The sequence below is a fragment of the Nicotiana tabacum genome, chromosome 22 (genome assembly GCF_000715075.1).
Source record: "Nicotiana tabacum cultivar K326 chromosome 22, ASM71507v2, whole genome shotgun sequence".
Taxonomy (NCBI): Eukaryota; Viridiplantae; Streptophyta; class Magnoliopsida; order Solanales; family Solanaceae; genus Nicotiana; species Nicotiana tabacum.
The window spans coordinates 153,792,463-153,811,181 of NC_134101.1; the positions used below are offsets into that span (position 1 = coordinate 153,792,463).

An 18,719-nucleotide genomic window follows, 5' to 3' on the forward strand; every position below is an offset into this window, starting at 1 on the left:
TCTGATTTTCGAGAAGTGGTTCCGGGGGTCGGGTTTTGGAAATTTCGGGATTTGTGCCCTTTGTTGATTGTTTTTGCTTGGGCTTTGTTCCTTTAGCATGAGTTGACGTACTCGCTCTGATTTTGGATAGATTCGACACACGTGGAGGCCGATTCGAGGGGCAAAGGCGTCGCGAGCTAGAGATTTAGCCGGTTCGAGGTGAGTAATGATTGTAAATGATACTCTGAGGGTTTGAAACCCCGGATTTGCACATTGTAGTGCTATATTAAGGTGAGGCACACGCTTGATGATGTGCGTGGGGTCGTGCACTATTGGGTATTGTGACTTGGTCCATCCCAATTGATGATTTTACCGCGTATTTGAATGAAAACTATTTGCTATCCTCATTACTTGGGCTGAATGCCATATTTGGGCCTAGTGCCAACTATTTGAACCCTTCGGGACTTTTTATTGATATTTTCTCACTGTTTTGACTTTATACTTGAACTCAGTCATGTTATTTTCCACTGTTTTTCATACTCAACCATGTTTACTCCGTTTTTAAGACATAAATGAGATTTTATATGATGTTTGGGCTGAGAAACACAATTTTACTATTGCCCGAGGGGCTTGTAAGTAGTTTTGACTGAGTAAGGCCGAGGGCCTAGTTGTGAGGAAACATTGATACTAATTTGTGGTCGAGGGCCTGAGATATATACGCCACGAGGTGGCTTGATTGATATAAGGTCGAGGGCCTAGATTTGATGCCACGAGATGGCTTGTTATTGCGCTTGGGCCATAAGGGCCCCCTCCCGGAGTCTGTACACCCCTAGTGAGCGCAGGTACCCATTGTGATGAGAGATTGAGCCCGGGGGGCTGGTATTGTTCTAAGATGTTGCCCAAGGGGCGGATTTGTGGATACTGTGCTCGAGGGGCGAACTTCTATTCGTTTACTTTATCTTAATTATCTGTCATTTACCTGTTTACTAGTTGGAAGAGGATTTTACTTGATTTTTACTAGTTTTACTGATTTTAAGTGATTTTTTTACTGTTTCATTATAGAATGCCTTTTGTATTATGTGTTTTCTTACTTTCAGTCGTTATTTACATTTGTTACTCACTGAGTTGGAGTACTCACCTTACTCCCTGCACCCTGTGTGCAGATTCGGGCGTAGCTGGTTCCGCTTTGGAGTGCTGATTTCCTCCAGTTCTAGGCGGGCCTTTCAGAGATTACGAGGTAGCTGTAGACGTCCACAGCCCCGTGTCTCTACTCCTCTATCATTTCTGTTCTTCTTCAAACATTTGTAGTAGTTTATGACTTTAGCACACTAATATATGGTTTAGAGATGCTCGTGACTTGTGACACCCCGGTTAGGGCTATGTTGGGTTGTACTTCCGCACTTCATTGACATTATCCGCTACTTAGAATTGCTATATCATGTTTTAGACTGCATTTATGTTATTTAACTATTTTAAAAAGTGAATTGGGTTTAATTAGCTGGCCTTGTCTTCACGAGAGGCGCCATCATGACCGGGTTCAGGGTTAGGGTCGTGACAAGTTGGTATCAGAGCCTAGGCTACATAGGTCTTACGAGTCATGAGCAGGTTTAGTAGAGTCTCACAGATCGGTACAGAGACATCTGTATTTATCCTCGAGAGGCTGCAGAACCTTTAGGAAAAACTTCATATTCTTGAAATTCTTGTCATGCGAACTTGTTGATCCGAGTACTAAACTTCTGTTATTCTATTCTCTCATAGATGGTGAGGACACGAGTCACCGGATAAGGTGGACAACCACCAGTGCCACCAGCTGTGCCACCAGAGGCCGTGGATGCGATCATGGTCGTGGTAGAGGCAGAGTAGTGATGGCAGCACCTGTAGATCCACCAGCTGCCCCAGCTCAGGATCAGGCTCCAGCTATAGATGCTCCAGCAGCACTAGTTTAGGCATCAACTGTGCCTATCATGATTTCGGGTCTTCAAGAGGCCTTGGCACAAATCTTATCAGTTTGCACTGGCCTGCCTCAGGCGGTTTCAGCCACTACAGCCGCATCTACTTCACAGGCCGAGGGAGGCAACCGAACTCTCGCTACTCACACACCTAAGCAGGTTGTGCAGGGGCTTTAGACGTCGGGGTCACCTCCAGCCCAGCCGGTTGCACCAGCTCAGGATTTTGTGGTACCAGTTATGCCGGATGATGAGGATCATCGACTTGAGAGGTATGGTAGACTCCAGCCTCCGACATTCAATGGTGCAGAGGGTGAGGATGCCTAGGATTTCTTGGATAAGTGCTAGCGGGTGCTTCGTACAACAGGGATTCTTGGGACAAGTGGTGTGGCATTTACTACCTTTCAGTTTTCTGGGGCAGCCTTCACTTGGTGGGAGGCGTATGAGAGGCGTAGGCCTATTGGTGCAGTTCCCCTTACTTGGCAGCAGTTCTACATTCTCTTCTTGGAGAAGTATGTGCCGTAGTCCCGCAGAATGGAGCTGCGCAGGCAGTTTGAGTGATTGCAATAGGGGATATGAATGTGTCACCGTATGAGTTGAGGTTTTCTGAGTTGGATCGTCATGCCATCTGGTTGGTTCCGATAGATAGAGAGAGGATTATGAGGTTTGTTGATGGTCTTACTTATCATCTCCGTATTCTTATGACCAGGGAGAGGGTGACTAGTGCTACCTTCGAGGAGGTTGTGGATATCGCTCGTGAGATTGAGATGGTTTGCCGTCAGGAGCGAGAGGAGAGGGAGGCCAAGAGGCCTCGAGGATTATGCAACTATAGTGGTGCTCTTTTGAGGGGACAATTTCAGCACAGCAGAGGCCATTCGTTCAGCCCTGCTCAGTCAGCTCGCCCAGGTTATCCTGGGGCATCTTCGGGTCATGGTTATCATGGATCTCAGCAGGGCCAGTCATCACTCAGCGCCCTTCCAGCCTAGAGTTCATCTCATGCTCCATCAGTTCAGGGTTCTTCAGTTCCCTTCACCAGCACCTAGTTGGCCGAGGGCCTAGTTGTGAGGAAACACTGATACTGATTTGAGGCCGAGGGCCTGAGATATATACGCCACAAGGTGGCTTGATTGATATAAGGTCGAGGGCCTAGATTTGATGCCACGAGATGGCCTGTTATTGCGCTTGGGCCATAAGAGGCCCCTCCCGGAGTCTGTACACCCTCAGTGAGCGTGGGTACCCATTGTGATGAGAGATTGAGCTCGAGGGGCTGGTACTGTTCTGAGATGTTGCCCAAGGGGTAGATACTGTACCCGAGGGGCGAACTTCTATTTGTTTACTTTATCTTAATTATCTGTCATTTACCTATTTACTGGTTGGAAGAGGATTTTACTTGATTTTTATTGGTTTTACTAATTTTAAGTGATTTTTTTACCACTTCATTATATAATGCCTTGTATATTACGTGTTTTCTTACTTTCAATCATTATTTACATTTGTTACTCACTAAGTTGGAGTACTCACCTTACTCCCTGTACCCTGTATGCAGATTCAGGCATAGCTGGTTCCGCTCCGGAGTGGTGATTTCCTCTAGTTCTAGGCGAGCCTTTCGGAGATTACGAGGTAGCTGTAGACATCCGCAGCCCTGTGTTTCTACTCCTCTATCATTTCTGTTCTTCTTCAAACATTTGTGGTAGTTTATGACTTTAGCAAACTAGTATATAGTTTAGATATGCTCGTGACTTGTGACACCCCGGTTAGGGCTGTGTTGGGTTGTACTTCCGCACTTTATTGACATTATCCGCTACTTAGTATTGCTATATCATGTTTTAGACCGCTTTTATGTTATTTAACTATTTTAAAAAGTGAATTGGGTTTAATTGGCTTGTCTTGTCTTTACGAGAGGCGCCATCACGATCGGGTTCGGGGTTAGGGTCGTGACAGTCGACTAGAAATTAAATAAAGCAAAGATCCATTCATCCCATGGTGCTTCATTTCATCCACTGGATTTTCCTTCTCATTTTTTCAAGATTTGTTGAAGGACTTATGGGTGTACCAATCAGTTTAGCTCTACTCATGCCAATTTTTTGAATCAACTCCTTTGTGTACTTGGTCTGACAATAAATGTGCCTTTCTTCGATTGCTGAATTTGGAGTCCAAGGAAAAATGTGAGTTCTCCCATCTTACCCATTTCGAACTCACTCTGCATGTGATTTGAAAATTCTTTGCACAAAAGGGATTTAACACTACCGAAAATAATATCATCGACATATATTTGAATAATGAGATTACCTTCAGTGGATTTTTTGATAAATAATGTAGCATCTACTTTACCTCCGGTGAATCCATGATTAGTTTGGAATGAGCTTAGCCTTTCATACCGAGCTCTAGGTGCTTGCTTGGGTCCATAAAGGACTCTAGTCAACTTTTACACATGGTAAGAAAATTATGTTTTTCAAATCCAGGAGTTGTTTTACATATAACCCGTCATCAATAAAACCATTTAAGAAACCACTCTTAACATCCATTTGAAAATGTCTAAAGCCTTTAAAAGTTGCATATGCAAGCAATATACGAGTTGATTCTAATTACGTTACCAGAGCAAAAGTTTCATCATAGTCGACTACTTCCTATTGTAAGTAGCCTTGAGCCACCAATTTGGATTTGTTCTTGATTACCTTTCCATCCTCATTCAACTTATTTCTGAATACCCATTTGGTTCCAACGATTGTAGCATTTTATGGCTTAGGCACTAACTTCCATACTTGATTTTTATCAAATTGATCAAGTTCATCTTGTATGGCTTGTACCCAGATGGGGTCCGTTAAGACTTCATCAACCTTCTTTGGTTCAATTTGAGAGATAAGTGTGATGTTGGCCTTTTTCTTAAGGACTCCCCTGGTTTTCATTCCATCGTTCAGATTTTCTATAATGAGCTTATGTGGATATTCAAGTTTACTCCTCCATTCATTTGGTCTTATTTTAGTAGATTGAGTAGTTGACTTCTTTTAAGGTTCAGTCTGGTTACTGATAGATTCATTAGTTGACTTTGTAAGTTCACTGTTGTTGTTAGTAGATTTCTATGGTTCCTGAGACTCAGTTGTCTTTGGTACACCTTGATTTGTATCTTCGTCACCTACAATGATTCCTTTCTCGGCAATAGAGTCATTATCATCAAAGATAACATGAACTGATTCTTCTACACATAGTGTACGTTTGTTGTAAACTCTAAAAGTTCTACTGTTAATAGAATAACCAAGAAATATACCTTTATCACTCATTGGGTCGAACTTACCAAGGTTGTCCTTACCGTTGTTATGAATGAAGCATTTACTTTCGAATGAGTGAAAGTAACCTATGTTGGGATTTTTACCTTTCCATATCTTATATGGAGTCTTCTTTAGAATTGTCTATATGAGACATCTATTAAGGATATGGCATGATGTGCTGACTGCTTATGCCCATAAATGGTTTGGCAGCCATAACTTATGCCTTACAATAATCTCAAAATTAGTGATAGAAACTAAGCATCCACCAAACTGTATAGAGAACCAGTTCCTACCGTAAGCAACAGACTGTAAAACCAAATAGTATAGGGAACCAGGCTCCATATTTGTTCCCACAGTAAATCGACAGTAAATAAAGAACACAGAGGAATTTTACGTGGAAAACTCCCAACTCAATGGTATTAAAACTACGACCTACCCTTGTATGATTTCAACTTCACTATTGAGTAATATTTAGATTACAACCTATTGTAACCTAGGAATTAACCTCTTAATCCCTCACTAACTTGTAACTACACTATTACAAGCCACTTTGTGATAAGTCTATTACAAAGAATTAATCACTCACTAACTTGTAACAACACTATTACAAGCCACTTTGTAATAACTTTATTACAAAGACTTCACAACTCGACTAACTCTAGCCAAGACACAAACACAAGGGTTTATGATTTACAAAGGGTTTCCTACACAATGCTTCTAACTAAGCTAAGTAGGAATTACAAGTAAAGAACAAAATAATAAAGACTCAACAAACCTAAGGACTTAAGATATCCTGAATCTTTGGATCTGGTCCTCGAGGTTGCAGTAGCTTTGCTCTTGAGAGATCTGGTAGCTAGCACTTGAGAGAATATTTTTTTTGATTTACTAGTGTTCAAGTGATTGTTTTACCTTCCTTGATGTTAATAATACATGTGTGACATCACTAACAATGATATAAGCAAGGTAGGTAAAAAGCTTTCCACAGAAAGTTGACTGCTGCACTATTCCTGTACTGTAGCGTGTGCATGCAATAACTTTCAAGCTAGAGAGTTGACTTGTATAGTTTCCTTGGGAACTGGTAGAGACTTGTTCCCTCAGCTCTTCCTTCAACTCTGAAGAGTTGAGCCATATCTCAAACTGGATCCCAACCTAGAACCTTGTGATCTTAAGGTCTTGAGAAAGTTTAAAGCTGTAGAGTTGACTATTCAACGACAAGGGGAACCGATTCATATCTGTTCCCTATGTTGTTCCCTTATATGATTTTGTTGAGAATTGAACCAGATATCTGACTGGTTACTCTGAATGCAAGAGAACTAGTTGTATCAGGTTTCTTATCTGGTTCTCTCATGAAGTTTGTCAAATCATCAAAACAAAAGATGCATAACTTATCAATTTTCCCCTTTTTGATGATGAAAAACTTAGAATTGATATTCCCCCTGAGAACCATATCTCCACATTGTTCCCCCTGCAAATCAGCAATATTCCCCATGAGAACCAAACCAAAGGAACTGTTCACAACTGGTTCTTCAAGATTGTTTGGCAAATCATCAAAATGCAAAATAACATAACTTATCAATTTCCCCCCTTTTTATGATGATAAACCCAAAATTAATGTTCCTTTTGAGAACCAGATTCCTCACATGTTTTTCTACGGATTAGTTGTATAATGAACATGTTATCAGCAACGTTCAACGTACCCCCTGTGAAGATGAGCTATCATTCATGCACAACACAACATATCAATTCTATTATGTTCTCCCCCATGTTGACACCTATATAACTTCGCCCTTTTGGCATCATTGAAAAGAATAACAGAAGAAGCACAGCCAAAAAGAAGTTCAGTAATATTAACTCATACCACTTGGGCAACACATCATAAACAATAACAAGAACAACAAGTGAATGTCATTGCACAAAATAGAATAATTGCCCATAGTATAGTAATTATAATAAAAGCACAATAGTTTCAACAATACATAATATGATGATTTAAACAACTAAAGTACCAATGTCATCAAACATAGGGATCAAAAGAATGTCCCCAAGCTTCTCCTAATCCATAACAAACTCAGTTCCATGCACATATAACATCAAAGTATCACAATAACATAGAAGTTTTTACTTCTTCTTCATAAATGTTGAGACTTGGAGGAACAAAGAGGTGATTCTATTTTTTTGGAACTCAACAATGTCAAGAAGTTCCTCCATTTTTCAGCAATATTAGAGTCAACACTCTACCTAACAACATTTTCTGAGACTTCAGAGTCTTCTACCTCTCCAAACCCGATAACTCAACCTTTTTGCTTCTGTAAGGAACCAGGTTCCTCACTCACACTACCCTTTCTTTCCCTGAGCGACCTTGCTCCCTCTTCTTCTTCTTAATCTGTTCACCCTTATCATCTGCTGCATCTTTCTCTGCCAACTTTCTTTTCTTCATTTTTTTGAATTCTTTCTCACAAGGGAAGATTTTTCCACTTCATACTCTCTTCCACAATCACCACATCAGTAGGTCATACCACTTCATTATCAATCTGCCTACTTTTCATCAATCCTTTTTTCACTGAATTGGAGGTTCATTTAAGCACAGAACCCTTGAGAAAAAGATCATCGTCAGAATTAACATCCTAAGAAGGATTTGAGGGACCTCATTCAATTCCCCCTTTTCCAGCAGATTCACCGATTCCTCCATCATTCAAGTCATCTACAAACCCAACAACAATTTCAGCCTCACTCTCGAGAATATTAGATCTACCCCATTCTTTTTCAGTTAAAGTCCCATCAAAATCTACCAAAGACTTCTTGGGTTTCGATTCATATAGAGTTAGGATTTTGGAAGGCGATAGAGTTGGATTCACTTCTTTCATATTTGGAGAAAAGGATTCTTTTTCATATAAGGTTGATTTAGTTTAGAAGAAAAGAATCGATTTTGGTTGGGTGTGAGAGAAGGAAATGGTTTTTCGAGGCAACAAGTCAATTCGGAAAAGGTTTAACATTTCGGACATCAAAATTTTTGAGAGAGATGAGAATAAATTAATGAAATTACACTTCAGCATTTTAAAAATGCATATAAGTATTGAAGAGACTACTAACCTGAGTCACAGGAACCAGGTTCCTTGACAGGTTTTGAAAATTGAGCAAAAACTCCTAGAAGAGCAATGTCACTCTTACTTTTTTTATCCTGAAACTGCCATGTATATATACCAATAACAGTATAGATTTGAGTTAAATGTCGCCAAAAAACACTTTTTAGCATTGTACCTTTCCTTCTTAACATAGTCAATCATCGAGGGACCAGGTCTTTAGTTAAGCTTGATCAACCCCAACTCCAGACAATTTCTTTCGAAGTGTTCACTGCTCAGTGCCTAGGTGAAGATGTTTGCTACTTGGTCCTCCATCTTCCAGAACTTTATACAAATCAGAACCTTTTCAACATTATCCTTACAAAAAGTGATGTCACACATCAATGTGCTTTGTCCTCTTATGTTGCACGTGGTTCAAGCTATAAATACACCAAAGTCTTCAAAATATTTCTTGATATGTAGTAGTTGAGCACAACAAGAAGCAACAACCACGTATTCAACTTCAACAGTAGAAAGAGCCACACAGTTTGTTTCTTTGTATCCCATGAGATCAAGCATGACCCTAGAAAATGTGCCATTCCAGATGTGCTTTTTCTATACCAGATATTCAACATTATCGGCATCAACATATCCAACCAAGTCAATAGAATCTCCTGAAAAATAGAGGAGGACAAGGTCCTGCGTTTCCTTATGATACCTCAAAATTCCCTTGGCACCCTTCAAGTGAGAGTGTTTTGGACCAGGTTCCAATCACTATTCTATGAAGGCGTAGGGACCAGGTGCCACACTTGGTTCCTCTTAACTGATGGAGTTCTTTTTGCATAACAGCTATCCAGTTAGCTTTTTTCGATGCTTCTTTGATGTTCTTAGGCTCTATTTTAGATGAGAGCTCTGAGAGGGAAAACATGTTCCTTGGCTTAGAACTAGGTTGAATACCAGAGTCTAAGGATGTGATTACATTTTAAAAGGATGTGAACTCTTTTGCTTCTATTTGGATACTTGAACTTCAGAATTTGAAAGACTAGGTTCCTCCATATGTGAATCATCATTGACATCAACAGAATTATGACTTCCAATCTTTTGTTCTACATCAGGAGTACCTAAAGCATCAACAACCCTATGTTCAGCTTAAGTCGAGGTGATAGAGGGACCGTGTTCCTTTGTGCTTTTTGGAGATTTTACTGCATCTCCTTTATCGCTCTACTTGACTTGACTCATCAAATCAGTCTTTTTATTTGCAATATCTATAGCTTCATCAGGAGCATTTGTGAATTCTCCATCTTCATCTTCTTCGTTATGTGACCCTTTGCCACCATTGTTTAGAATAAAGCATTTGCATCTAAAGGCTCTCGGGTAAGTCAACTTGGCTTTCTCCCATTAAGCAGTTCATAGAGAGACTTCTCGAGAAGGGACATGATCACGCACTTTTTAATCAACTAGCAAGCAGTGTTGACTGCTTTAGCTCATGAACCAGGTCCTCCATAACCAACTTGCTCAATAAATAAAAACTCACATGCACCAGTCATATTTGCCATAAGTCAGCATCATCATCAATGACACTCAAGCATGTTAGATCACCACCATGTAGAGACTTAAAATCAGCAACGTAAACATTCCTGTATCTTTTGGCCACACACACTAGCTTACAAGTCACAAGATTTGTGAATGTTCATATCTTGGACAAGAATTCCACTTTATATCCCTTGTCACATATTTGAGAAACACATAAGAGACTGTACTTCAGGCCATTGACATAGTGCACATTCTCAATTGAGTGAGTGGCTTCTCAATCCTTCCAAATCCTAGAGTGTACCCCTTTTAGCTATTTCCAAAGGGTACACTCTCTCCTTGCAGGGCCTTAAGTGAAAAGAAATCATTTGTCTTTTCAGTCATATGCTTTGAGCATCCGCTATCCATGTACCATTAAAGGCTGCTCCCTTTCACAGTTCCCTGCACAAGAAAATCAGGAGTTAGACTTAGGAATCCAAATGAGTTTGGGTCCTTTGTAATGAGGAAATGGGTGAATTAGGGATCTTTTGGTCCAAGTAGGCATTGTTGATACCCAATTTTTCTCAAACTATTTTTAAATTTGCATATATACCTTCAAAATCACTTTTTATAATAATTGGTATTTTTCCATAAATTTTCATGTTATTAATTTATTTTTTTAATTTATTCTGTACTTTATATCCAATAATTATTCATAAATTACTTTACTAGTAATTTCAAAGTATTTCTTAGCTCAATATATCATTTTTAATCTTATTAGGATTTATTTATTTCAAAAATTAGCCAATTTGGCATTGTTTGGCTATAATTACAATAATTTTGCAATTATAGCCTAATTGTACACTTTATACTATTTTAATTCAATAAACAGTCATTATATATTTTAAATATTAGTTAATTACCTTAATTTCACCTATTTAGCTTTAATTTCATTTTATCTAATTATTAGTTATTTTATTAATAATTTATCTAATTTTGATGAGCATTTAACAATTAGCCATTCTTATTTAAATTATAGCCTAATTAAACATGGTCCAAATTAAATAGCCCGCCAGACCCAAAGCTAACACACCATACCACCCGACCCAATCCCTCACTCAATCTGAACTGTTGATTAATTTCAATCAACGGTCCAAATCCCCCTTACCATAATTAAACCCTAAGACTACCCCCTCTCCCTCTTTCATTCTCTCTCAACCGGTCTCTCTATCTCCCTCTCTCTATCTCTGGTTCTCTCTAGAACTTTCTCTTATCCCCTCCTCTCCGATGGACTCTGTCCACCTTCTCCGTCTACCTACCTCGCCGGAAACCATGGCCTCTCATCATCTCCTGGCCTCTGCCTCACCCCACGCCGGTTTAACACTACCTTGAGGTCCTCAGGTGAACCTGGAGCGGTTCAACTCCTACCCATGGTCCTTCATGCCATTTTTCAGCCACCTCCGGCCATTTGAGTAAGATCTATGACTTTTCCGGCTAAAACCAGTAACATTTTAAGGTTTTCTCATCTTCCCTGAGTTCTTTGAAACCCTAACTCTTAAGACTTTCCGATTTCTTTTAGATTTGTGTATATTATGAGCTTTTGTTGTTTTCCTCAAAGGTTTTTCCGATTTTTCTAAAGTAACTCTTCATCTTCGAACTAGGGTTCTTAAACACCTTTTCAAAAACGCTTTCTTCTGATTTTTTTGGTATTAATCTACGACTCTCACTGTGTTTAAACGTTTGTTTGAGCCTTCTCCTTTATCCGAGTTATTATTTTGAAAACCCTAATTTTTGGCTTTAGGTTTGGATTCTGAGTTTGTCTTTACTATTTGTTCATTCGATTCGTCTGTATGTTTGATTCTCATGAATATGCTTTGATTAATTAGAGTATTTTATGATTTTCACCCTAGTAATGTCTTATTAAGGTTTCCGATATGGTTATTCCTATTTATACTCCATTTATTGGTTTATTCATGGAAGTCTATACTATTTCCCTTAATATAGTACCATTTTTCGATTCATGAATCCATGATTTACTGTGTTGATAACCTTATACTGATTTTGGCTATTCTTATCCTATTTTCATAACCTTTAAATTATTTTTTTACTTATTATATGGTTGACTGTATTATTAACTAATTCCCACTGTTATTTCCTTAATTAGACCCTTATGTATCTATCCCTAATTACATATTATGTACCTATGTTGTTTGAATTCTTTCTTTATTTGTTGCTTGCTTTCTACCGTTGGTAAATTACTCCTTAATTAAGGGATATTTGGCCGATTTTCGTTCTTAATTGATTCTGCAGTTCTATAACTGCTGAACAATTGATTCTTGCCTTATTTAACTAGCTTTCAAACTATTATATATACTCTCTTCTCTTTTCATTACGCACACGAACACAGTAGTTCAGAAACCCTCTCTCACACAAAAGGAAAACATTCTTCTTCTCTTTCTTTTCTCTGGTTATTTGCTATTGTTCTAAGTCAGCCGGCTGCAAGTCAAGGCTGATTACTCTACTCCCTTGCCCCCTCACTTTGTGTTTACTTCTTTATGAGTATGTTTTGATTTCAATTCAAGTTTCAAAACAATGTGTTTCTTTTACTGTTTCATTTCATCCTGTTTCTAGTATGTTTTCACTTATGGTTCTGTTGATTCAACTTGAAGTTGATATGTTTACTTCATCACTCCATCAGCATGCTTCTGAAGGTCTCCTCTCCCTTAGACTCATCATGTTTAAAAAGGGCCATTCCCCCTCTTGATATACCCCAATATGGCCTTTCTTTACTTGTGTTTACTTTGATTTCTAGCATGAACATCTCTGTGCAAAATATAGTTGGCTATCCTCAAGTTACATGATTCTGTGTTCTCTAACTCTTCAGCATATTGCTGATTCTATACTTGAGCACTCCTGCAATTGTGTGTTTATTTATGTAACCTATGTGTCCCCAAACCCCACTACCCCTGTTTGTGGTTTCTGAACCTGCCTTGGTCCTATGTTCCTTGATTATGTGTGAACCTATTTTGTTTGTTGTGTTTGAACTATTACTCTACTCTCTTTTCAAAACTGCCCTATTCAACAACTTCCCCCTGTTGTTTTACAAAACTGTTTCAAACAAGTCTTTCAAACTGTTTTCCTGCTTAAATCTTTTCAACACTGTGATAAGCGCTCTCACTCTACTCTTAGACCACTAAGTTCTGCCCCTTTTGTGTGAGCCTTGCCTTGGGACCCTTAAGCTCCCTCTGAACTTAGACACACAAAAGTTGGCCTTTCTGCACTGCACTCACCCTGTCTTGGCTATGAAATTTGGGTGTGAGCACTGCCCGGGATCCCTTGAGGTCCTTAAGGAACTCTGACACACCCAGATAGGAGAAAGGATGTGGTACAATCTTGGCATTTGAGGTGATTTATTACATAACTAAGAGAGGAAGTCCTAATCAGGTGCTGGAAATCTGGCCCTGTTTTTTTTTTGGCAAACCTCTAGGCAAGTGCCTAGGGCTAATTTTTTATATATAAAAGTAAAAAATAGAGTATTACAACTATTACAAAATTCCGGTGGTCTTAAACGATGAAAGAAGTAAAAAATAAGATGCACATACATCCTATTACCAATGTTAAGTAGAATACTCATCATTGATAGTACAAATTGTATACTAATAATGCGCCTAATGTGATGATGTATAATCTGGAAAATTATACTTTGTAATCTTAGTAGCCACCTACGAATACAACACACTTGATAATAAAATGATTGTTGCTCCTTTTGGCTTGACGAGCGCGTTTGAAGCAAAGCATGTTCAGTACGTGTGATATCTCCCTGCTTTATCATGTTCTCCTCCATAAGGATTCGAACATGAATATTGCCTGTTCTTTGAATGTCCCAGCGTCTGCTTTTGTTGCTTCCTTCACATGAATGCAGCCGCCCCGACTTGTCATATGAGGTAAATGAGCATCCCTTTTTTTTGCCATACAAGCACTGTGTTGTCGCTGGTATATTGTTGTACCAGATTTTGTGTGTACGATTGGTTCTACTCGTTTTGCTGCATTGGTCGTGTAAATTATAGTAGGAATCGAATCCCAGATTTGAGCCACTACCTTGTTCCCACAGTTCTGGAAATGGCATCATGAGATGGTCCACAGATGTAATAAAAAATTCTTGTTTAGTTCTGCCCCAAACATTATCTGTGTATGCATAGATTTGTTGTCCATTTTCTTGTACCCATGACTCGATGTTTGTACTGGGAGTCGTATTGTGTATTTGCTGTGAATTTCTGGCATCACACCTGCCCATTGGCCTTGTCAAGTATATGTTTACTTCCAGTTTGTGCACGAGCTGACATCCTTCCTGCGCACGAGCCAAACTGTGTGAGCTTATTGTAATTTTTGCTCCGACCGAAAGAACATTATTTGGTAACATCCCCCTTTGACTTCCAAACCACAAATATGGTATAAAAATTGTTCCTGCAAAAAAGAAATCAGAGTTATTGTAAAATTGTAATCTTTCAGCAGTCCCCATCTCCTTTGTCTTGCTCATCCTTATTGTCTCGCAACTTTCACCCTTAGATATGGGCATTGTAATTTGTCATTATTGACAATTCTCCTGCCTTTTGTATCCAGTTCCTGAAAACTATGTGCTTTGACATTGCCCATGTCAAGTGCTTGATACGCCAGATGGTCTACCAAGCAATTCCCTTCTCTCAAGATATGTGACAGATTCACATGAATTGTTGACATGATCTTTGCAATATCTTCTACATATTCTGCAATGACCCAAGGAACATTCCACAGTCCTTCTATAGTGTTCTTCAAGAGTAGCGAATCAGTTTGCAAAATAACTCTGTTGAATCCTTTCTCCTCATAGCATTTTAGAGCTTCCAAAATTGCCAATGCCTCTGCCTCATTGTTTGTTGTGTCATGTATCAACTTTCCACAAGCATACTTTATATTGCCTTCATCATCTCGAAGTGCATATCCAATTGAGCTCCTGCCCGGATTTCCCCTTGATGCCCCATTGCAATTAACTTTAATCCATCCTTGTGTTGGTATTTCCCATAAGACTTTCGTAATCTTCAATTTAGGCGTGTACTGTTCCATGATTTGCAAGATGTCTGGCCAGTTATGAGGAATGTTAGCCACTACAGGTTTCCTTAATCTAACAAGCGATTGAATGGTTGTGGACACCTGATAAATCACCCTTCTAATCGTCACTGCTTCCCCATGTTTGTAACTGTTTCTTCTCTTCCACAGCTCCCACATAATGATGGCAGGAAGTGCTTGAAAAATTGGCTGCAATCTTGATATTACTCTAAGTGTCCAACACTTCACAATTGCCTGGTGCATAGACAACCCCTCTATTTTAATTCCAGCATGTATTAGGAAGTATGACCACACTTTTTTTGCAGCAAACAATGTAAAGAAAAGATGCTGTAACGTTTCTTCTCCTGGTTGCACACGGCACCAGCATCGAGAAGGCATTGCGTATCCCATTTTCTTCATATGGTCGTCTAGGGGTAGTTTTGCTTTCCATACTTTCCACATAAAGAACGATATCTTGAATGGTAAACCCTTTACCCACATCTTTATGTATGCTGCCCCCGTGTCCTTTCTTTGTCTTAAATACTCCCACGCTGATTTCACTGAAAAATTACCTCTAGTCTCAAGGCACCAGTAAGGTATGTCAAGCAATTGGTGCTCCCCTGGTGGTTTGATATTGTCGATAATGTGTGCTGCATATTCCTCAGGCAGAATGTTGGTTAACTTGTCTGCATCCCAAGCTCCTGTATGCATAACATCAGTAACATTGTTAACTGATTCATCAATGTAAAAGTCATCAGGTGTGTTGAAGTATAATGCTCCCAATCCAGTCCAGTTGTCAAACCAAAAGAGCGAAGATCCCATTTTCAGATGCCACCTAATTTGATGTTCTATAATGTCCTGACATTCCAGCATTCGTCTCCAAACATGCGAACCATTTTTCCAAGGTACTACAATAGGATTTAATTTTTTGCAGTATTTTTGGGACATGAAAGAGCTCCATAAAGTTGGTTTTGTCCTGAAGTTCCACCAGAGCTTACAAAAAAGAGCTTTTGCAACATCGTGTAGAGATCGAAAACCTGCTCCTCCTTCTTCATAAGGTCGACATAGAGTACTCCATGATGCCCAGTGCCTACTTTTGCCACCAATAGAGCTACTCCAGAAGAATAGTACGAATATCTTGTGTAGCTTATTAATGACAAATGGAGGTGGATTCATTGTCAATAAGAGATGGATAGGCATGCTTTGTAGGACATGTTTGATTAAAGTCGCCCTACCACCAATCGATAATAATTTTCCTTTCCATGCTTGCAATTTGTCCATGACTTTATTGATCAAACCCTCATAGTATTCCATTTTCCTTCGAGTGTAGAAAATTGGGCATCCAAGGTATATGAAAGGGAATTCCAGCTTGCAAATACCCGTGATTCTTTGAACCTTATTTACAACATCTTCAGGTGAAGACTCATGCATGTAGACTGCTGATTTGGACTTATTAATGAGTTGTCTAGAAGCTCTTTCATATGCTGCCAAAATCCCAACTAGCAGCTGCAACGACTTAGCATCTGAAGAAGAAAAAATTATAGTGTCGTCGGCGTATGCTAGATGGTTTATTTTTGGACTCCACTTTGGCATTCCAAAACCACAGAAGTATAAATTAAGGTGCAAATCATTTAACGCCCTTGAAAACGCCTCAGCTGCAAGTATGAAGAGGGTTGGTGATAGAGGGTCTCCTTGCTTGACGCCCCTAGTAGACTTGAAAAATCCATGTGGCTGACCGTTGATAAGAACGGTGTACCAATTTTTAGACACAATTCCATATACCAAGTCAATAAATGTTTCACAGAAACCCATCTGCCTCAGGACTTTAGTGAGGAATAACCAAGAAAGACGATCATAGGCTTTCGTCATATCTAGTTTAATCACTACATTTGGTCCGGGCTTCGATCTCAGTCTAATATCAGTGATTATCTCTTGAGTGAGGAGCACATTTTCAACTATGTTTCGACCCTTTACAAACCCCGCTTGTTCGTCAGAAATAAGAGTAGGTAGTAGACTAACTAGCCTCTCGTGGATGACCCTTGAAATAACTTTGTTGATGAAATTGCTCAGGCTTATTGGACGTAGATCTGAAAATGTTTGCACATCTTTCTTCTTTGGTAATAGAACTAGATTTGTATGTGTAACATATCTTGGTAGTTCATGACCATTGAAGAAACTCTTGACCATGTTAAAGACATCGTCACCAATGATATCCCAACATGAATGAAAAAAAGCTCCCGTGAAACCATCCGGGCCAGCTGCGCTTTCTCCATTTAACCCCATCGTAGCCTGTTGGACCTCATCTTTTGTGGGCTGCTTCATCAGCTGAATGTTCTGCTCCGTTCCTACTAATTTTGGAACATGACCTATAATATCAAAATCAGATGGGCATCTTTCTTCATGGAACTGTTCTTTAAAGAAATGAACTGCTTCTTCTGCGATTTGAGTATTGTCATCTATCCAGATTCCATCGCTGTTTTGAATCCCTCGTAGTTGCAATCTCTTCCTTCTGCCGTTGACTTGAGCATGGAAGAATTTAGTGTTTCTATCTCCATCTTTGAACCATGCCATCCCTGCCTTTTGTTTCCAAAATTGTTCCTCAAGAGCAAGAAATTTGATAAGTTGTGCTTGAACTTTGCACAGTCTTTCCCTATTTGCCCGAGTTGGATTTATTTCAAATTGAGCCTCATGAACCTTGACGACCTCTTCCAAACTAGATATCTTCTTGAAAATATCTCCATATGTCGAATTGCTCCATTGTGACAGTCCTTTTTTCACTTTTTTCATTTTGTGGTTGAATAAAGTGAAAAGATTTGCTTCAAAATCTGCGTTCCAATTTGCATTGACCACATCTTTAAACGTCGGATGTTTTGTCCAACAATTGAGAAATCAGAAGGATTTCTTTATCACAGTTGATTCAAGATTACATTTTAGCAACATGGGACAATGATCGGATCCAGTATTTGGTAGATGAGTGACTTCTATTCCAGGAAACATTTGTTGGAATTCAATGTTAGCCATACATCTGTCAAGTCTCTTGAAAATACAATCTTCCTCCGCTCTTCCATTCCACCAAGTATATATACTTCCCTTGAATCCCAAATCAAATAGATTACAGGTGTTCATGCAATGTCGGAAATCGTCGACTTTATTCAAAGTCACTGGACGTCCCCCAAACTTCTCCTCATCATCCCATATGACATTGAAGTCACCTCCAACAAGCCAAGGAACATCCATATCTGCTGCCATTGCGTATAATGAATCCCAAAGCTCTATTCTTTCTATTGCATCACACTTGGCATAGACCAAAGTAACATTTTGGACAATGTGTGTTTCTGTATGAGTCATTTGTAATGTCAGCTGCTGCTCCATGTCATATAGAATTGTGACGTCGTACAGTTCGTCAACGAAAGCCCACACCTTATTTGAAATGTTAGAAAATGCTTGAGAAAATCCTATTTGTCTTCTGTATAATTCCAACTTTGAACCATCCTGCATTGGTTCCATGAGACCAACAAAATCGAAATTATGTTGTCTATGCATTTTTACGAGCCTCTCAAAGGCTCGTTGCGTATTGACGGATCTAATATTCCAAATAATTGCATCCATTAACAATTATTTGATTTAGAACAACCTCGTCGAGTTTGGATCCCAGTAGTAGGCATGCCAGAATTGTTTCTGTTAATCTTTCCTTTTTTTCCTTTTGCAGCAGATTTAACTTTGGCTATATGAGTTGGAGAGATATCACCTTTTCTTGCCACATTGATGAAGTTTTGAGTTGTGGATTCCTCATCTAAATCTCTACCATTTCCCAAAATGTTTTCCTCTTCTTTTTCTTGATTAATAACTGGTCTTGCCAATTCATGAGAGGGACAACGAGT

General features: G+C 39.2%; 1 protein-coding gene across 1 annotated transcript; it reads right to left on the reverse strand.

Annotated features, from left to right (window-relative positions):
- Nucleotides 1–17,727: 17,727 nt before the first annotated feature.
- Nucleotides 17,728–18,381, reverse strand: LOC142176115 (uncharacterized). Its single transcript, XM_075243185.1, has one exon. The coding sequence runs from the start codon at nucleotides 18,379–18,381 to the stop codon at nucleotides 17,728–17,730; it is 654 nt and encodes a 217-aa protein (XP_075099286.1).
- Between the last annotated feature and the right edge of the window lie 338 nt (nucleotides 18,382–18,719).

Bases quoted from the DNA above. Each gene is read 5' to 3' on its own strand.
- LOC142176115 (XM_075243185.1), bottom strand. From the start codon at position 18,381: ATGCATAGACAACATAATTTCGATTTTGTTGGTCTCATGGAACCAATG.